The sequence below is a fragment of the Brachyistius frenatus genome, unplaced genomic scaffold (genome assembly GCF_029030835.1).
Source record: "Brachyistius frenatus isolate BFR_SWC_R1_liver_20210118 unplaced genomic scaffold, ASM2903083v1 Contig_13, whole genome shotgun sequence".
Classification (NCBI taxonomy): domain Eukaryota; kingdom Metazoa; phylum Chordata; class Actinopteri; family Embiotocidae; genus Brachyistius; species Brachyistius frenatus.
In genome coordinates, this window is record NW_027210612.1 from 6,679,353 (window position 1) to 6,700,662 (window position 21,310).

At 43.7% G+C, this 21,310-nt stretch overlaps 3 protein-coding genes across 5 annotated transcripts in view; 2 read left to right on the forward strand and 1 right to left on the reverse strand.

Moving 5' to 3' along the window:
* The window catches only part of LOC138617747 (inactive phospholipase D5-like), a 60,371-nt gene extending 57,935 nt beyond the window's left edge, over positions 1-2,436 (forward strand). For both annotated transcript variants that reach the window (XM_069692995.1, XM_069692996.1), the window contains exon 10: positions 137-2,436. In XM_069692995.1, the coding sequence (XP_069549096.1) occupies positions 137-687 (551 nt within the window). In that variant the 3' untranslated portion in view covers positions 688-2,436. The remainder of the gene's footprint in view (positions 1-136) is intronic.
* Positions 2,437-4,814: 2,378 nt separating this feature from the next.
* On the forward strand, positions 4,815-15,640 carry cfap36 (cilia and flagella associated protein 36). Of its 2 annotated transcripts, XM_069692997.1 has the most exons (11): positions 4,815-5,147; positions 5,593-5,657; positions 5,824-5,925; positions 8,164-8,278; positions 8,396-8,483; positions 10,442-10,601; positions 11,497-11,560; positions 11,923-12,119; positions 12,895-13,071; positions 13,524-13,619; positions 13,969-15,640. In XM_069692997.1, the coding sequence occupies exons 1-11, from the start codon at positions 5,042-5,044 to the stop codon at positions 14,050-14,052; spliced, it is 1,254 nt and encodes a 417-aa protein (XP_069549098.1). In that variant the 5' UTR covers positions 4,815-5,041; the 3' UTR covers positions 14,053-15,640. The 2 variants fall into 2 exon arrangements, with proteins under 2 accessions (XP_069549098.1, XP_069549099.1); XM_069692998.1 differs by lacking the exon at positions 13,524-13,619 and having other exon boundaries at positions 13,969-15,639.
* A 1,236-nt stretch (positions 15,641-16,876) lies between these two features.
* Positions 16,877-21,091, reverse strand: LOC138617534 (serine/threonine-protein phosphatase 4 regulatory subunit 3-B-like; the record flags this gene model as incomplete). Its single annotated transcript, XM_069692609.1, has 9 exons — positions 16,877-18,247; positions 18,491-18,630; positions 18,720-18,865; positions 18,958-19,097; positions 19,189-19,358; positions 19,682-19,840; positions 20,169-20,210; positions 20,295-20,397; positions 20,960-21,091. Coding segments are annotated over 9 exons (1,137 nt in total), but the record flags the coding sequence as incomplete, so codon positions are not given.
* Between the last annotated feature and the right edge of the window lie 219 nt (positions 21,092-21,310).

Sequence of the window (21,310 nt, forward strand, 5' to 3'; positions counted from 1 at the left end):
TTTTTTAACTTCATAATTGCGTAATTAATAATAATAATAAAATAATAATTGCATATCGCAGCTGTAACTCCATACTCATGGTCCCCAGAACTGTCGTGTCTTTTTTAGTTTCTCACTCTGATCTTTTTCCATACAGGTAACCTTGACTGGGTGGGGAATGAGTTTACCTTTAATGCAGGAGCTGGCCTTGTGATCAGTCAGCTGGAGGGCGTCGAGGAGAGGAACTCCACAGTGGTGGAGCAGTTACAGGCAACGTTTGAGCGGGACTGGTTTTCACGTTACAGCCACTTGCTGCAAGCTAATAAAATCCCTGTTTGCAACAAACACCAGATCAACAGGCCGGTCACGGTCAAAGCCGGCCGTTTAGACAATGGACCAGTACCTATCAGAAAAGGCCAGCATGATAACGGACCTGCACCAATGAGAAACCACCACAGAGTCAATGGACAGACTTCAGACCAAACAAGGCACCATGACGACATACTAAGCAAAATTAGTCACCAAGGAATGACCAATGGACTGCTGCCTATTATAGACCGTTACCAAGAGAGGGGTCATGTCAAGATGGGCCACTTGGACAACAGACAGGTACGAATCAAAGGTAACAACCACGACAATCCAATGGATGTACCCAGTCAGTCAGCTGAGAGCAGCGGCCTCAGAGAGATCCCCAGCGGAGCTCCGTGACTGCAATGAATGAAGGTTTCTTTTCACAGAACATTGTTTGGAGAACTGTCCTCCTCCATTGAAGATGGACGTCCATCACTGGGTCTTTTTATTATTTTCCTTTTGTAGAAAAAAAACACTTTGAAGATTTATCTGGTTTGCAGGACTTGATAATGTCCAAGGAGGAACTCAGGAGAGAAAGAAAACCTTCCACTGCAGTCTGGCACTTTTGACGGATTCTTTAAGAATGGCACCCAAACATTTTGGTTTAGAAGATTTACTGATTAATGCTAATAATATCCTACAAACCTGCTATTTATTTAATCTTTTTCTGTCCTTGTTCATGTCTCTCAAGCAAAGGAAGTATATGAAATTTTACTGATTGCCTGAACACTGTATGCCACTTGAGTTGTTTGTGGCAGTCATAATCTATCACCCTTTAAAAGGGGGAATGACACCTGCATGCATATATGCAGAGTCAGGAGGCAATGTAGCATGCGTAGCTACACTCACTACATCTCGCATGAACTCCAAAGTAGCGGAGGATTTACCACACAGCTGTAGCTGTTGTGGATCTAGTATGCTCAGAATAGTAGTGGATACTTTAGCCTCATGTAAATAGTTGTATGTATCTCCAGCAGTATTCTCATAAAAATAATAAGCTAAATTCCAAACGTATTTACTACAACAACGAACTTTAGATTTTTAAAGAATCCACCAGGTTAATAGACAATGGTTGAATCTGGTCAAATTAAATTCATGGAAGCAGACAACTTAATTAATTTAGTTGTGTGTATTGCCATTAGTCTTGAAATGTAAACAACCCCATATCCCATTCTGAGTTCTGACCCAATGGGAACTAGAGGCTCTAAAGGAATTGATCAAATCATGTCCACCATTACACCGATCCAGGACACGATGCAGCGTTTCACACCAAAAAGGCGCACATCAAAATGTCTCATGTTATGGAGGTTGATATTGAATTACATGATGCATCTGTTGTACTACAGCCAAACATTTTCAATCAGTCACTACTACTAAAAAACTACAGCCTTCGCTACTTTAAGTCGAAGGAAGGGATTTTTCCCCTGGAAGACGGGCTATTGATTGGAGAGGGTCCTTACAGATAATCGTTGCTGTTTCCAAGTCAAAATCTTGGGGAAGTAAGAGGAACTGAATGGACATTCATCATCTCCTTCCAAATGCAACGTTGTGACTTATTGAACAAATGGTGAAGGATCAGTTAGAAGAAGGGGCCACAGGGTCTCTGCTGTCAGCCAAATCAATACAATGAATTTTTAACAGAGCTTAACAGTTGCTGCAGTTTAACCTCAAGGACATGTTGGCCTGTAATATCACGCCTGTATATTCCCTTTACAAAGCAGAGCTAAAAAAATATAAGGTTGTCAGTGAACAATGTTTTACACTTGACTGAAAGCTTATAACAGCTTTCACCTGCTTTTTGAATGATTGCATGTCAGTTTACACACTCTTTGCTACAAATGCAACTTTTATCAATAATGCTTGTGGGGTTCATAGTTTACGTTGAGGCATTTTTTTTTCACTTCCAAAGCTGTTGATTGAATGTAGAAAAAGTTACCGGAGAGAGCTATATAGTGAGATCTATCAACAATATACAGGTTGTTATGGTCAGTGCTTTAATATGGAAGCAGCATGTGGTAATTAGTGTTTCCTTTGAATTCATTTAAAAAAATTATATTCTGCCAATAAACTGATACTAAAATGAACACACAGCCTAGCTGTTATCAGAAAGATAACAGCTAGGCTGTGTGTTCACAGGCGATCACTGTCTAAGACAGGAAATTAATTGGCAATCATTCTGCTAATAAATGAACAATCAGTAATTGCCATCATCAAAACTTCACTGGTTCCATTTTCTCTAATGTGGATATTTGCCAGTTTTCTTGGCTTTTTATATTGTTAAACGACATGTATTTAGGATTTCGGACCAACTATGGCCCCAACATTTTTCAGAGGCTTGTTTTTATGCCACAGGTCAAATCTACGCCACTACTCAGACTCAGTTATGCCATAACATGTTTCCTCTAAATACAGACATGACGTTTAAAACCAAATCATGGGAGATCAAATATTACTTGGCCAAAAACATATCACTGCACTACACTCGACTTCATGGATAACTTCTGCCATCTAGAGGATGTCATGAGACAGGATATTTTATTAAGCTGTTTCATGGAAATGTCAGTGATTTTTCTATCAAAATTTTAACTGAATTTTACAGTGAAAGCTTCATTGTGTCAGATTATAAAGAATATAATAATAATGAATAATATAATTTAAAACCCTTTGCTGCTGTATGTCCACCATAATTGCACAATAATTATCTTAGGTCAGTCGTTTGTCTGTTTTGTAGAACATTTCTCCTACAAAGTTAGGAGCACCTGAGAAGTTTATTCTCGATAAGTCCATTTACGTATTTTCTTGCAAAGCATTATGTTTCCACACTGTATTTCTAATCTGACAGCTGGCCTGTAGTCAGATTTATTATTTTATGATGCTATTATCTATGATTGTCACGTGGGGATGCTAATGCATCCTGCCTAGGTCTCTTTGCATATAATTTGTTTTTCAAATTATTTTAATCTTGACTGTTTTCTGATAACTAGGGACCAGGACTAACTACACCTTTAATGGCATATTGTCAGTGGAGACTTGTTTTAACTCTGAGAACAGAGGACACAGACCCCCAGGTTTGAAATCAGAAATGGTTTGCACAATGTGTTACATACAAAAAGAAAAACAAAACAGGATTGTTTCTGTCTCCTCTGTTCTACATAGTCTCTCTGTTCATTTCATCATGCAGTGAGATTAAAGAACACTGAAAAGTTTTCAGATAAAATAAACTATTTTTCTTTAAGTCAGAAGGGTAGACAGGTTTGGGGAAGCTGCACATTTAAGAAGAATGAAGCAGTAATGACTGAGTTTGAATACTGAATTTAAAAGCTTTTTAATGTCGCATATCCTTTATTATGTTGAATTATTTCGGCATGACTGCTGCTTGCATGCCCTGCCTTTATGAACTGTGCACAGTAGCTATGAGCCTTTTTCTCGAAATTATGCTAATACTGAAATCTTATATACCTTTAAAGATACAGAAGGAATGTATATTTATTGAATATCGTTGTTAATGCACACTACTGAATTATATAAGCACTCAATTTTTACTCTTAATAAAAAACAAATATCTTAGTTTTTTGGTTCTGGGTGTGCATGTGCTTGAGTGTGTTTGTTTATCTGTTTAGATTAAAGTGACTTGGCTTTCCTTAACACAAAGCCAGTTAATTAAAGCAAGGTGGTTTACCTCAGAAGTTAATCCTTAGTACTTCACTGCACTGAGGCTGTTAATCAGGTCCCATACCTAGCCTAAATGGACCGGTTTCTAAGAAAAGGAGCATTCGGGTTATCATAGAAATAAAATAAAAATCCAGGACAGTGTCACTGTTGCTTCCACATTTCTCTCCATGACTCAGCCACATAGCAAAATGCTTTCCCTCATGGAGGTGAAAAGTTTATAATGACTAATACCACATGATCAGATAGGGATGCATTGAATTCTGAAATATCTGCAGAAATAGTCTTGTGCACTGCAAAGCTAAAGACAGGGTGGACAAGAACTGTTGAATATCTACATCTGTTGCAATCAGAAACAAGTATGTATATTATTACCATATAAATATCTGTAGTTTTTGTACTGCAGTACTGGAGTTACTTTAGATGGATTTTGTGCTCTCGAAATGATGGGCTACTGTGCGGTAGCACAATCACGCAAAAGAGAAGTGCATTGCTTTTTTTTTGTTGTTGTTGGAATGTAATCTTGGTTTAAGTTGAAAAATAAATTAAAGAATTGTTGTTGGCTGATGTGTTCAGTCTGTGACATGTTACCGTTGAAAGAAAGTTGTCCCTAAAATGCGCGCAAACTGGAGATTTGGTCGCCGGATTAGCTGTCGGGGCTGCATGCTGATGGGGAAACCCTGCATGGGGCAGAAACGTGTGCAACAGCCAGAGAGACAGCAGCCGCGCTTTCCGCGTGGCTCACACCTGGTCGAGGAGCAGCTGCAGCGGGCTGACGTAACGGTTACCTTAGCAACCGATTAGGCGTCACCACTCTCGACTCTCAAATTCATGACTGCGCATTTCTTCTCGGAGACAGCCCCGTCTCGTCGAGAGAGGACAAACAAGCCTCGGGACAGCAATGGGGGACTAGTTCACGAAGGACAACTAACCAGATGTCTTTTTTCATCTGTTCTGGTTGTGCATGTTTGAACTGGACGCGCCGACCTGAAGAACAACATCCGTGTTGCCCGTACTGTTGTTGCGACCAGCGGCGGCCGACATGGCTGAGGATGACAGTGAATGGGTTATAGAGAGCATCGTTGGTTACCTGGGAAGTCCCGAATGGGTCATTCCTGTCACAGACTTCATGGAAAACAAGTGCACAGGTAAAAAAATTAAAAAATTAAAAAAAAACCTATTTAATTTTCAGATATACGACAACACAAAGCCTTCTTGTAGCTGTGCACCGTTAGCCTTGGTGGCTAAGCTAACGCTAAGCTGTGCTATGTTGAGGTTGTTGTTGTTGTTGTTGTTGTTGTTGTTGACGTTGGTAGTTTATGTTGTGTTCGTAATATCTGTTCATTTAATCGCCTGAAAACTGGGCTTTACATCATGACTGACTTCGCTGCGAGGTAGGGTTGCAGTGTCGTCAGAATTAACTTCCAGTGTGCACTTAACGCTGCAAAAACACTGACGTGAAATAACGAGCTAAATAAGGGGACTTCAGGACGTGTTTGTCAAATGTCTCCTGTGTGCACACACTGTCAAAGCTGAATTGCTCTTTTATTTGTTATTAATTTGGCTTTTTTTTTTTTTTTTTTTTTTCTTCAGTTTTCGATGATGAAGATGAAAATAAGTTATCCTACACAGAAATCCATCAGCAGTATAAGAAATTGGTGAGTACACACGTTGGTCCAAATATGCAAAACATGTCAACTGAAAGCTGCTGCTTTCTTCAAAGTGTCCCATTTCCATGCTTTGTGTCATCAAACTTTACTCACCAGTTATTTCGTTATGCCGATTTGTCAAACTTGACTGCTGTAAGCTGCTTTGCTTTTGCAGGTGGAGAAGCTGTTGGAGCATTACATGCAGGAGGTTGGCATCAACGAGCAGCAGTTTTTGGAAGCATGCACCTCTCCTTTTGCCAAGTCCAAAACTTTGCAGGTAATTTAAGCTCCCTGTTGTCACACCACTACCCGCCTGCCAGTTAACCTTAATGCACAATCAAGGATGGAGTTATGTAAGCAAATCACATAACCCCAGTTATACTGCTTTTTATCTGGCGCTAAACTCGATTGCTCTTTGCCGCCTACTTCAAGGTAAATCTGTTCTCCTGACAGGTCATCAAAGTGAGAAGTCAGTTTGTGATGTAATTAACGTCTCTATTTTCATTTCATGTCTGAAGCTAACTTTCGATCTGTCCTATGTAAGTGCCGCGACTTTGTCAGCTGGAAGTGTGTCACTAAAACGGTGTGCTGGATGTATATTATACTGATCGAACCACAGCAAAGCAATTGTCAAAATAGATCAGTTTATTTTTATTTTTTTAATATGTCCTTTTTAAGGATTCGTCCTCACCAGTGGACCCCCTTTGTTTAGTTAGTAAGAACAATCTCAACTGTTCAGTTCTCTCATAAAAAGATTTGTTGCTAATTCACTGAACAATTTGGAAAAAGTGCTGTGGACACAAGCGGTTTTGTCTGTGTTTTTGATTCCTCAGTTAACATGAAGTTATATTACTTTGGCTGAATACGAATTTTAAGGTGATTTTAGTTGGTGTTTAAAGAGTCTATCCATAGCGTTTCATTGGCATTGACCAGTAGGTGTTACATGGCTGTGCCAGATTGGCAGAGATGGAGACCTGGATTTCATAGCAATCCTCCGGAGACTTGGATCTCACTAATTACCCGAGATAAATAGTTAATGTCCGCAAAGAAGGTCAAGTTCTCCTAAAAGATTAAGGTTAACATCAGCAGAGGTACAACTTTTCTGTATGCATTCCTTTTGTTTATCCACGCGGAAACATTCAAAAACGGTTTTCATTTTGGTCTTTGTAGCTGGACTTCCATATTCATGAAGCACTGACAAGCTCTTCATTAATAGTCTTAATGGAAAAGAGATGCTCGAAAAATAAAGAATAATACATCACTGAATAATGAGTAAACTATTTGTGTAAATAATTTAAGTCGTTCATTTGAGAAGACTTTTAAAATTATATCTGCACTCAGAAACCGAGACTGAATATTGAGTTAAATGTGGCACTCTGATTTTCATTTTGAAAAAACACCACCTTACCCATCATACATGGAGTTGAAAATAACTTTGCTATACTGTATTGCAATGCAGCAGCAGCAGCGAATTCTGTACCTCCAATCTAGAATATAATCGGGGTTCCACTCTTACTGCTGGAAATCTTTATGTAGTGAGTGATGACCGTCTCTGTCGTGATTTATGGGACCAGACGAAAGACCGGTGGCTGAAAAATAGTTGAAATTCTGATAACGATGTCAGTTTTTTTTTTTTGTTGTTGAACTGTTTCACTAAAGAAAACTCGTGGACAGACAGATGCCTGTGAGCTTCAGAGGAAGGAGTTGCAGTCTACCGACCTTGGCTGACTGTACCTTTTCTGAGATTAGAACTGGGATGTAATGTAGCTTTTGGGCATCAGGCAGAAACAATGTGGGATAAGAGTTCAACTGTGTGGAGGAAAAAGAGAGAAGCTAGTAACCCAGTTTACCGGCACTGGGAGCTCTGAGCGTTTCGTAAAGGTTAGTCAGAGAGACTTGTCTAGCATTAGCCTACATGGGACACAGACCTGTATAGCGACAGGAAGCTGATGTGAAAGATTAGGCCTAAGTACTACCGTGTTTCCAAACATCTTAATTTTTGTAGGGGCACGAGATGAATGCCTACCACGCTGGAAGTACATCCTGTCCTGATCCACAGATGGACAGCAGGGTGAGAATAACTCGGAGAGCAATGGTGATGAAATAAAAGATCAAGTTCTGTAAAGGGGAACTCGTTTGAAAATGTTCAAACCCAAAGCCAATCACTGACAAAGATACGCAAATCTGTGAGCATCTCCATTGTTTTTCTGTGACCTCAGTGAGCTGGATGACGATTTTAGTTTCAATTTAGTCAACACATATCTAAACATACTCTATGATAGCAGCATGTTTTTTTGTTTTTTTTAAATAATCCAATTAATTAAGTACTTTAAAACGAAGTTATGTAGCGTTGACTTCAGAGTACAAAATCTATGCTGTGTTTATACATTTGTGTTTTTTTTTTTTTTACCCATCCTCTACAGTCACAGAATATCTTTTAGAAATATTAATGCTGTTCAATCATGATCGTGGCGTCAGTGTATTTTTTTAAGCAGTTTGTGTTTTTGTTGTTCAGTCGGTGTTCCAGCCAGTCCTGGCTACAGATGACTTCCAGATGTTTCGCTCACTGATGGTCCAGAAGAACATGGAGCTGCAGCTTCAAGCCCTCAGAGTCATTAAAGAAAGGAACGGTAGGCTGGATGAACACACACACACACACACACACACACACACATTCTGTATGTTCAAACACACACTCGTGGATTGACAGCTACAAAGTTAAACTGCGTGTGCGTGTGCGTGTGCAGGCGCCCTCCCAGAGTGTCTGACTGATGGTATGGACGTGATGACGGAGTTGCAGCAGCAAGAGATGAAAATCCTGCAGGAGGTTCTCAAGTAAGTCACCTCTTCTCTTTTTCTTTCTCCCTCAACTGTTCCCTGTTTGGATTTTTTTTTTTTAAAGGCTTTTTTCAAACAAATTGTTTGCACGATGTTTTATTGTACAAGAACCACAAAATGTAATCCTTAGTTGATTTTTTTTTTTTAAATTTTGATTTTTTTTGATTTTATACACTTTATTAATCCCCGAGGGGAAATTTTTACCTGGATGATTGGCTGTCTGTTTGACAGGAAGAATCAAAGACATATTATGATCCATAAATTGCAGTGATGTGATGTTGGCTAATCTTATCCTCATGTGGCTCGACTCCTCTTAATTCTTCCGAACGTGAATAGATATTTTTTTCTGTTATTTATTTATGCTAAAACATTACAACTACATAAATCTGACATGGAAACATGCTTCTTAATAATTCTTACAATTATTATGATTTTTTTTTTCTTTTCTAATATTCATTTTTACTAAATAAATAATATAGCCATTTTTACTTTACATGTAAAAAAAAAAAAAATTCAGCATTTAACTGTTCAAAATTTTCCACATTTTCTGAGTGCATCTACTGCCCCTTCCTGCCCCGGTGTTTTGAAGCTCCTATCTCTGCTCTCTAATGGGATTTTGCTCGTGACAGCCTGGCCAAGTAGAACACACCGCGTCTAATGGGACTGCAGTTAAGCTCTTTAGGGTCCAGCTAATTTAGGTTGGAAGGATTGACACTCAACGGGCACCTTAAAAAAATAGATAGACAGTTACTTTATTAATCCCACAAGGGGAATTTTTTTTCGCTACAGCAGCATTATAGGTACAGGAAAGCAATAAAACAACAGTAAAATATTAAATATTAAAAAAAAAATGCACAGTATATACAATGAATAGAATAAAATAAAATAGAATAATTAAAACTAACTAAACAATAGCGCAAAGATTTAAACAAACAAGAAAACAGACAACAAACGGTGTTCTTGTTGTGTGATGGATTTTGCCAGAGGTGAGTTATTGTACAGTCTTATTGCAGCGGGCAGGAACCATCTCCTGTATCTGTCCTTGTGACAGCGGAGCTGGAGGAGTCTTTTGATGGTTTCGATCCCCTTTTTTTCTAACCCGGGGACCTTTGCTGCATACCAGCGCTGCCTCGTCATGTTTCCAGATCACCACTGATTTCAGTTTATTTGAATTCGATCGGGATTTCAGGGTCTCTAACAAGTTTAAACTAACAACTTGTGTCTTCTGTGATTCCTTTTCTGACATAATCTGTTGATATGCTGCTTTTCTGCATGTGGCTTCTCTTCAGGCACCTGAATGCACCGTGAAGGAATTCTTTTCCTCAATCTCTGATTGCAGCTGCATTTTCATGTAATGATATATGGAGTACGGTGTCTGCGGAGAATTTTAAAACAACGAAATGTTTACCATGATGGATTTGAATTACCAATCTCAAGCAAGTTCCAAGATTTTGTCAAATAGATAATACTTCATTAAAAAACAAATTTATAGAAATGGTTCTGTTCCTTAGTGTAAAGCAGTTCAGTAATGATTTTAAGCGCGATTGACATTCCCAGTAACAGTACCAGTTTCTGGGCCTGTATTTCCCTCTGTGTCAGTATCCCTTCTTGTAAAAGCTTTGCTGAAGACTCCACTACGGCAATTAAAGTTATTAAATAAATCAAATTAAAGGATCCATGTGTGGCGTCCTGCTGATCGTAGTGTGGTTATCACCTGACGTAGCTGTTATTCTAGTGTCTGTCTGTCAATATGTGCTGCCAGCCAAGGGCCTAATAGTTAATAGATGTGGCTTACTTCTTGATTACTAAAGCTGTTATCACACTAAATATATTCCAAATCAGAGCAAAGGGGCTCTTGGAAGCTCTGGAGTAAAACTTGTTCGGACATTTCGGGCTTCGCTAAATAAATGACTTTGTCTTTCGGCTTGTTTTCTCTCCCGTGAATTTGTCCTCAGAAAGTCAAAAGAGGAGTACGATGAGGAAATGTCAAGACGGCTGTTATTAGAGGAAGAGGTTGGTTCGACCTCGAGCAGCTGCACCAATAAGCCAATGGCAGAGAGCGGTGGAGCCCAGAATACCACCACCGCGATCAGCCAACAGAACCAATCTGCCAAGGTAAGGCATCAAGAGCCGTGTGAGACGGCCAGACTGTGGAACCTCTTTTGAACCCGGTGAGGCTTTTTTTTTTTGTGCGAGCCATCCACAAACCTTTCCAGTGAAAAAAGATAAATGATATCCCTAAACCCGCAGTATCTAAATTCTTTTCCTTCGCTGGTTCTACAAACGCTAATGGCCATTGCAAACACCCCGTTTTCCCCCCGAAAGCTCCCTCTCTCCTTTATAACGTGACATTGTCTCCGATGTGCTGTTTATTTCATGCTAAGGCCAAAGCCGAGGGGAATGGTGGCAGCAGCAGCACCAGTAATGGTCGCCACCCCCAACTAGTGAACGGAAACACTGCCAGAGAATTTATTCTGGTAACTGAATCATCCATGTCGTAACATTTTAATGAGTGACCTGACCGCCCGGTTTGCTGCCCAGTCTGAGGATGCATTAATACCCCCAACTGTATCTGTAATAACTAACACAGTGAAAATGATTGACAAAAAAAAAAAAAAAGATGGTTGGTTAGATGTTTGCCATGCACTTGTTAACAAGTGAGAATCTCTAATGTGGACTGTGTGGTACTTCAGTACTGAAGCGATATTCAAAATCTGGGTATCAGTGCATTTCAAAGGGCACATAGTAACCTTTCCGTTTCATAGCCTGCGTAGTGGTTTGGTCGTGTGGTAGCTTTGTAGTTTTGAAGACTGTAAATTCGATTTCTCATTTGCTTAAATATTTGCAGAGTGACTGGGACGGGTTTAAATGAACACACCCGAGTTATTCAACAGTCCAGGATTTTTACCTGGCTGGTGAATTTTCCAGCATCACAAGTTGGCTGAACTTGATGCGGTGTTTGTGTCGTCGTTACAACACGTGCGAACGCCTTTCGCGTCCTTCCCTCCAGGTCAACGGCAACCCCGTGAGAAAAGAAGTGAGCGCGAGCAGCTCGTCCTCTAAAGCCACACCAGGTAACAGCTTCACCGCCGACTCCGAACCATTCGACTCCACTTCACACTTTCAGTTCAGAAAACCCTAAATGAATCCAAATGATAGTTTTCAAACCTATAAAGAAAAAACGTGGATTGCCGGCAACATATCAAATTAAGATGAATTCCACACTTTTTTTTTTTTTTTTTTTTTAACATTTCATTTTTTGAAGGAAAATTTGCATCGTAAAGAAGCTGCACGCTCAGGCCTACTCAAAATATTAACATATTACTTTTTTGAGGTATTAACACAGAACCCAGATGAGATACCTGCAAGTTAAATCCATCTGATTTGAATGTGTGTGTGTGTGTGTGTGTGTGTGTGTGTGTGTGTGTGTGTGTAGATTGTGTCAGCAGCGGTGTGGAGTCCAGAGTACTTCCGGCATTGAGAGCTCCAGTGAAGTCCGGTGAGCCCTCCTCCTCCTTCTCCTCCTCCTCCTCCTCCTCCATCATCATCATCAGCAGCAGCAGCAGCCAGACTGCAGCCGAGTCGTGGCTGGAGGAGGCGCGCAGGGAGGCCGGCTTCTCTAAGCCGTATACCGTGAGTCCGTGAGCCTGCAGCGTGCACGACAGCAGCTGTGACAGAGGAGTATACTTCATGATGATTTACTGGATGGAAAGCAACCTACCCGTCTGTCACGACTAAACGTTGGAGGCGACCTCATTATTTCCCCTCTTCTCTTTTCTTTTTTTTTTTTCACGGAAAAATGTTCAAGCGAGCAAAGTTGTGTGAAAATAATGGATTCCCTCGCGTCCAATTTCAAGCAGAGAGACTTTTTTTTTTTTTTTTTTTTTTTTTTAAATGTAGCTTGCTGATACTTGTTTAAGTGTTTAAGAAGCAATCAAAAAGTTCAGAGACGGCTTCTGTTGCGAATGAACGCGGCGCGCGGAGCAAGGAGCGGCGATGACCTCCATTAATAAGACTCCCGAGTCACGTCCACTCGATCCGAGTCGGTGCCGAAAGTCGCGCGCGTTTTCGTGACCGTTGCTCGTTCACCGTCGCGGTTTCCCCGCAGACTCGTAGCCGGAGCAGAGAGCACGCGTCAAAGTCTGGAACCGAAGTGTTTTAAACGCAGTGTTGCGGTCGCCGGAGATGCGGTCTCTGAACTTCTTGATCGCTCATCTTTTGAGGATCTGGAGATGAGCGTGGGTCTCTCGCCCGTATGACAAACGCGGTCGAGTGCAGCTCCGCCATAAATACCCCACCGACGCCTTCAGATCGAACTTTCTGAACCGTGTGAAGATTCAAAGTCGCTCGTTTCGCTGCGTGACCTTTCCCCTCCCCCCTCCCTCCTCCCCCCCGCCTCCCCCTCCAGGAGTTGTCGGCGTCGCAGCAGGAGCAGCTCCAGCAGAGGGCGGCGTATCTGCGCCTGCAGCGAGACAAGCTGCACGCGCTGCGGAAAGAACAGCAGAAAACCAGGCAGACGGCGACGGCGGAGGAGGAGGAGGAGGCGCCCGCCGGACCCGCGCCGGCGCCGCCCGGCACCGCCCCGGTAAATACGGCCGGCTCCTTCGCACCGTGGCCTTCGCAGAGAGGTCCGGATTAGTCGCCCGAAACACCCGCGGAAACCAGAACCTGAAAGCGGCCGCGGTATTAACGCACACGGCGACGGCTTTAAACGCAGACGGGTTCATCGAGCGGTCCCAATTGGACACGCGCCTCGTATTCACACTCGCCTACTAGAAAGTCATTATCTAGTAAACGCTACGTATCGTTTCAGCTCGAACGTGGTTTTATCATGTGCACATTTTTTTTTTTTTTTTTTTATTAATATCGTGTTTTTAATCTTCGAATTCTCATCTGATCTTGATTTCACCTGATTTTCTTTAACTCGCATTCTACCCCCCCCCCCCCCTTGATTTTCTTTCTTTTTCTTTCTCCCGGCTTCTTTTCGTCCGTTTCTTCATTTCCCCCGCCCGTGTCCGATCTGCTCCGGCCCGTCAGGAGGCGGTGGGGCAGTCCCAGAGGAACGGGGCCTGCTCCCCTCATCCTCATCCTCCTCTTCCTCCAGCGCAACACTCTAGCTCCTCCAAACAGAAGGTGATCCATCGGCTCCCTCCGCCTGATGCGAACACGGGTTTCTCGCCCCGCGTGTTCGTCTGGTTTTTGCCGCGTTGCTTTTCCCTCCCGTCTCCCGTCGTCCCCTCCCGTCTCCCGTCTCCCGTCGTCCCCTCACACAAACTAACCACTTTGAAACTCCCTTCAAATACAAACGCAGTGTTGCCGTGTTTCCAAAACTAGCCGCTTCCATTTCGTTTTCTCGCTTGTACGCGTAAACGCACACACGCTTAGTTGTATTTTCAGGAATTTTCCCGGCTGCTTTGTCACTTCGACACGTCGTCTGCTGCCGATCATTAACTTCACTGCCCGGTCTGGTCTCCTCACACAGGAGATAACTGCTGAGGAGAGGAAGAAGCTGCAGAAGAGAAAACATCTGGCTGACAAGCTGAAAGAGGAAGTGATCAAGAAGTAACCTCCCCTCCGCCCCCTCCCCTCCCCTCCAAATGCAATACTCTCATTTCTATCCTCTTTACTCTGTCTATCAAACACGAGGCTTCCTCTACACTGCCGCCGAGGTCAGGGCTTTTTTTTTTTTTGTGTCTTTCTTCCAAAGAGTCAAACAGTATGAGATCTTCCTACTTCACAGTTTCTTTTCATTGCTGTCCAGGAGAGCAAAATGGTGCATCCTCTGTTGCGTTTTGAATATATGGCAGACCTCAAGTATTCAGAGATCAGTTAGATAGTCGTGTTTTTGGACCGATTAAGTTCGAACCGAAAAGCACACGGGCCGGGACGACGCCAACGACCCGAGGCGCGAGTGCAGGACCCGGCCGGCTTTCACAAGACTTTTGAGTCTCCATTACTAAATGTACCCGATCCGTGTCCGTAATCACTCATTATTTAACACGAAGCGCTCTACATTTTACTCTTAACGATATTTTGGAGTCTCCAAATTCCGAGCAGCGCAGAATTGATGGCGCTCAAAAACTACAACACTGGAATGAAAAACGGGCTCACGGTGTTCCACAACTGGCTACGAACGTAGAGCCGACACGATCAGCTCACTAAATCCATTTTTAAAGCCCAACGGCCTCTCAAATGTGAGGATTTAAACATTGTGTTGTCACAAAATGAAGGTAAACAGAAAGTATTTGAATTTGCATGTTGGTTAGTCAAACTGAGCTATTCAACCAGTTGTTTTTTAGTTGTTTTTTTTTAAAAGTTGCATATTTTGAAGGCAGCTGGTTAATCAAGAAAATCTGATTAACAATGAAACTAACAGTTTCGTTGCCCTAAAAATCACATTGCAATGCTTCGCCTTGAGTAGACGTCAAAGTTACTGTTACGCAACACTACATCCGTCAGTAATCGCACCGAAATGAATCACAAGTATCTTAAATCTTCATTTTACGACTTATTACGGGGTCAGCCGGCGACCGTTATGCACGGGGGAGGTTCGCTTCGCCTGCGGCCTCGTTGCTCTGTGGACAGAACCGCTACCAATTGGGCCGCGAGAAGAGTCGTGCTCCGTGTCGGCAGCAGCTTGGCCTCGGAGCACCGGCGAGCGACTTTCACCGGGAGTCGTTTGTCGAGGTGAAAGGTTTCAAACGCGAGCTGGGACAAGAGCCGCAGTCTTGTTTTCCGCTCGTCGGCGTCCCCCCGGGAGGGAACCTGGTACATCTTTTACACCGTAGCAGCTCACGCCGGTTAAAAATGGGAGCTCTGTTGGGAGTCGTCGCGACGAACGCCAAGAGAACGGCGCGTTGCTTTCTGCAGAGGGCGGTATTTATCCCCAAACCAATCGTGAGTCTTCTTAAGCAATCTCGATGCACCAGTTTCTATGTAATATTGATATCATGTATGCCGTTTAATAAATCACATTTTACAGAAACTACCTGGGCTCCCGACTGAGTGTATAAAAGCTGAAAAGCGAAGGTCTTAACAGGTGCCAAGTCAAGTTTTACGTCTGAAGACGAATCTGTTTTCTGTTTGGTTTGATGGAACAAACGACTACGCTCACAATCGTATTGACAGTAGAGAATATATTGTGCGTGAATATTTTTCCAATCGGGGGGAGAAAAAAAAACACGTCAAAACCCTCCCGACTATAAATGGAGATCGGATCGAAACCAAACGGCGTGAACTCCGAGGAACGCTTCCCAGAAGTATTATTAAAAGCCCCCGTGGCCAATCGGTAAAATTGTTAAAACAAGGCTGGATTCACAGGTTCAATGTCAGGGTCACATTTAATTTCAAAACTTATCAAATAAATTCATACAAATGTTAAGAATGGATAGTGGTAGTAAATGCACTTGGTACAAATTCATCAAGGGAGAGCAGAAACAGTCATGTGACGCCAACGCTCGTCGGAGGAAAGACAACCCGCTGCTCAACTCCTGAAAACCACGTTGGCGATAATAAATCTGCGTGTGCTCCCGCTGCTCGCGCCTCGAAACTCAAAAGCATTTAATTTGTTTTTATTTATTTATTTATTTATTTTTAAGCCGGTTTGGATTCCCTTCACCTGCCTCTCGGTGTGCTTGCGGTGAGACCGGGAGAAGAGGACACGAGGCGAGAAACGATCCGACCCGACGCTGAAATCTCCCGCTGCCTTCAGACGTCGGTCAAACCTGCGGCGTGGCGTCAGAAATGCACCGCTCGGACAACACCGTTCGAAAAGCGGCACTCGCCTCCACTGCAGGGTTATCATAATCATCGTTTATCATAACTAATAAAAAAAAAAACAACAACAAAAAAAAAACAGCTCATTCATTCAAAATAAAAACCGTAAAAAAAAAGAAAGAAAATGTTTTCCTTCCTCAAATCTTTTGAATAGGTCAAAGAAAACTTGAAATCAGCCATTAAATGTGGGACTAAGCTGATTTGAACCGGATCAACTGCTGCTGAACATTATGGACCGTCAAACTTGGACAAAAGCCCCCCTCCCCTCCCCTCCTTCCCCCGAGCACCTCAGATCACTCAAATCGTTCTCTAGCCGGCAGTAAATGCGATTCCTCACCCGCGAGCAGCGTTTCCGTGCACAGACGAGGGGGCGGCTTTTAGTTTCTGATGGAAATTGAACTCTGAACCTGAGATCTGTCTGAGGGGGAAGGTGCAAAGACGCCAACCTCCTGAAACGCAAGTGTGCACTAAGTCTACTCTAAGCACACCAACGGCTCGGGCTCTGCCACCGAAGTTGAAAGAACGACCGGGCTGACGACGGAAGTGTGCGTCACAACGAGGCCGCTATATTCTCAAATCAACTAAAAAATACAAAACTCCAGACATCCTCAAAATATTGGCTGCAAAAAGGACTTTACTGCAGTTTTAATGTTACTTTTTAAAACCAGCATTTGCGACTTCTCTGCATTTTACATTTGAATCAAATGAACTGGACTTAAAGGGTGAACAGTGACCCCCACCTTTTTGTGCAACAACAACAACAACAAAAAATACACAGGCAGGTAGGTATCTCTCTCTCTCTCTCTCTCTCTCTCTCCCCTTTTAAAAATCACATCAGGGGCAAATGATTAAAAAGAAAGAAAGAAAAAAAAATACATCTGTACAGTACTTTTTAACAAAGTCATGAAATACAGGATTTCTGGCTAACGCAGTCTTGTGGGTGCGACGTTGCGTGTATTGTTTTTTTTTTTTTTTTTCTCCGTGTGTGCCGTGACCAAAGTGACGCCATGGCTTTTTTTGAAGGTTTGAGTCCTGCTCCTCTGGATCTCGGCATCGTGACTGCGAAGTTCTCGTCCCGGTTGGATTCGCCACCTCCCTCGTCGCTCAACGTTTTGTTTAGTTCTTCTATGTCGCCTCGATCCCTCTATCCCCGACAAAAGTTAAGTCGTTCTGCGGCGGGGCGGCGCGCGCCCGCGGCTTCAGCCAGTCAAGCTTTCTATAACTATGACGGCTCGTCCCGCTGGCCTGACTGGCCCGCTGAGCAGTTCGTACACCGGCTGGTTGTGTTCTGGCTTCCTCCGTCTCTGGAGCTCATTGGTTCGGGTTCGAAAAGGGATGGAAGGGGAAGAATTTAAATGAGAACGTGTGACGGGGCTGCTGCGGTACCGCGCTTTCCTTGCTACTGTTGCGACAGCGACGCGATCGGGAGCCGCCGCGGCGCCCGTTTTTCCGCCGCAGCCTCCGGTTGGTGCGACGGCGGATGAAGGGGGAAGGAGGGTGGTGAGAAGAGAAATGAGACGAGGGGAAGAGGGGTGGCTTCGCAAAGAGTAAATGGGGTTCTCCTCGGGAGGAGGAAAAGGAAGATGAGGGCGTCTCCCTTTGAGGAGGCCGTTGGTGAAAGGAAGAGGTAAAAAAAAAAAAAAAATCAACAGACCGAGCTGTCTTTCTTTCCAGAAGAGAAGCGCTCCCTCTCCTTCCACAGAGGGAGACGGGAGGAGTTCGGGAGGGACCGAGTGAGGTGGGAGCTCGTCTTTGCCCGTCTCCTCAGCGAGACTGACAGGTGGCACAGGCAGGCCAAGGACCAATGAGACGACCAGAGGAGGGGGGATGGGAGGGACTCGGGTGTCCGTCCACCGCGGCTTAACAGAGGACAATTAGCCTTAAGAGCTCAAACGGGGCCGCTTCCTCGGAGACTGCTCTTCCTCCTCGTCCTCTTCCTCTTCATCCTCATCATCGGGGTAGTCCACCAAACCGACCAGAGCGGTCTAAAGAGAAACGGGAGAAACGAGTGACAAAAACGCCAACGTACCAACAACAAGCACAGTAAGGTTCAACCATTTTGAAGCATTATTTCAGTATTACAGCCCTCAAATACAGAAAACCTTCCGTCTTCTACAGTTTGACGGGAACATTGACGTTAAAGTGCTTCTGGACTCGGGACCGAGTCGGGGCAGCCGGTGGAGCCGCGTTAGTTCGACCTCACAACACTATCTGTGAGCCCACGTTACCTTCACGACCGGCGTGGCGGGAAGAGCGACTGTTTTGACAGAGGAAGTAGAACTGTTGTTTGGAGTGACGGCTGGTGAGGCAGGTGGGATCGCGGCAGCTTTCCCGTTGTTGTTGGCACCGTTCGCTCCGTTGGCAGCTCCTGCAGCAACACAAGACTCTGGATCACGGAGCCAACCGGGGAACACAAAACATCCCAGGGAGATGCACGGTGACACCGGCGCAGCTTACCTTTTTTGGCTTCCATGTACTTGCCGTAGCTATCGGAGAAGTCGTCCTCCATCCTCTTCTCCACCGCCTCTCCGTCGTCGTCGTCGTCGTCGTCATTGAACCACAACTCTTCATCCTCGTCCAACGACCGCGCATCTCTGCGATACCTATGGTGGGGGGGGAGGTGACTTCGTGAAGCACACACGGCAACGACGATCACAGCAATGACTTGACTTTCGCGTCCAATCGGGCCACTGACCTGTTGAGTCTCTGACTCTGACGGTCTTGTTCCTGCTCGTACCGTCCTTTGAGGCCCTTGAAAGTCTGGACATACTCGATGGATTCAAGTGCTTTGTAGAAGTTGTCCACAATGTGAGCTATGAGAGATTTGATGTCCTCCTGGAAAGAACAGATGTGGTGAGAAATCCCATTTTCTTTTGTGTACATGAACACCTTCTCATTGGGGGGCAGAGTTTGTGTTTCTACACACCACTTTGATGAACTCAAAGAGCTCGATGATGGCTGAGTTGAGGAGGTTGTATCGGGTGCCGTTGTCCAGCAGGGCGTTAATGACAGGCTCAAACAGGTTCCCTTTGATGATGTAACGGTTGTAGTACTCGTCTTTCAGGCCGATGATCCTGCGCATGAAACGCAGGGCACCTTGGACAAAGACACACAACGACTCTGTAAAACAGTGATGCCGAGTTCGCATCGAACTCTGAAGAAAACCAGCCATGAGCGGGATCATTGGCGTTAGCTCCAATGCAGACAGCAGATCCTCATCTTAGGTCTGATGAGAAAAAACCCCTGTGTACTTGGTTCGAGCGGAAAGTAGGGTAACCGTTGACAGAAGAGTTTGAGGAGGAAACAGGAAACCGCAGGGAGATGCAAGAGTGTGTGTGTGTGTGTGTGTGTGTGTGTGTGTGTGTGTGTGTGTGTGTGTGTGTGTGTGTGTGTGTGTGTGTGTGTGTACGTGGACTTACAAAGAGCAAGAAAGGTGTGCTTTGAGTTCATGAGAACCAGCACTCTCCTGAGCAGGTCTTTGTTCATGATGTAGGTTTTGATGTGATACGTGTGGTGCTCCACACAAAACGTCAGCAGCTCCAGGATCAGTGCCAGCAGCTGAGCTGTCTGGAAGTTGTCTACACAAACAACAGAGCAACATTCACGTCAGGATATCGTGAATATACAATGCGACATGTCTAAAATTCACATTTAAACTCCAGACTGCAGCTGATAGGCCAGATATTTGTCCAAAAAAAACACAAGCCAGTGGTTCTTCAATTTAAAGCACTTAAATGTAACCACATATAAAAAGCGCTGGTCATTTATTGAACCCTTTTTAGTGTGTGCAGGTGAAACAATGAACATAAGACTACCGTCTGCTACGAGAATAATCTTCCAGGCAACTCTGACACAAATATCGGACCGCTGATGGGGTTAATGGATGATGAGTTCAAGAACACCCACCTGGACAGACTGGGTTGATCTTTGTTGAGCCCTCTTGCAGATCTGAAAGTCCATGGCACATATTCATCAGTGAAATTCTGCTTTTATCTTCGTCTGAAATACTGCTGTTCAACCTGTCCAGCTCACCTTTTGAGTTCTTGTCATGTGCAGTGTTGGCCAGCAGAGGAGCCGTCAGGACATGCATGCAGTACTTGTAGAAGAAACTCAGAAATTCAGTCTTCTCCGTTTTCTAAAAGAAAACACATGAGAGCAAACTGATAGAACAGTTGATGGTTTAGAGTCGGACAAAGCCAACAGGAGTTTGCAGCGTGTCTCAGAGACATCATTTAGGCTGAAAAATAAATATCCCTCTCAGGTTCAGCAGCAACCCAGCAAGGCTGATTAGGGAGGGGTAAAGATGCAACTTTCTCGCTGATCATTTTAAATGTCAATAAAGTCAATCTCAGAATAAAGCAGCTGTCATTGATCTGCACTCTGGGTCGTTTTAAAATGTCGTCATCATATCATAAAAGTCTGTCTGCAGCTAAAAGGGTCATTCTCATGAACGGAGATTTACACACTACAGTCGCCCTGCTGTATACGTCTGAAGACAAATGCAACTGGCAATAAAGCACAGACATTTACTGTATGTTTATTTTGAAGGGGAACTACAGGCATCGGCTAAAGACACAAGCCAGCCTGGCAGTAACAGACCCTGCAGGTAAAGAGCGTGGAGAGGGGAGGAGCCAGGGTTACATGAGGCATATGAACCCAGTTGGGAAATCAGCACCAACCGAGTTGGTTATGCTTACATTGGTGGAAGCCAGCATGTTCTCGGGGTCAATGAGTGTCCTGAGAAGACCCATCAGCTGGACAGCCCCTCCTAACTCTGGGTCAGAGTCGCAAATCATCTGCTTGATCACGACATTAATCAGCAGAACATCCTGGAACATATACAAAGAGAAAATACAGTCAACACAATGCAGTTTTGGTCCAATGGTGCATTCAGATTGAACAAAAAATTAACAAAAACTTTGCATGACACATGAAAGGAAACCTAATCGTACTGGATAAAGCATTATTTCAAAGAACGTGGATTCCCTGAACAACTGCCTGAACCTTATCTTTTGGGTATAGAAGTGGAAGCAGTAAAAATCAGGCCT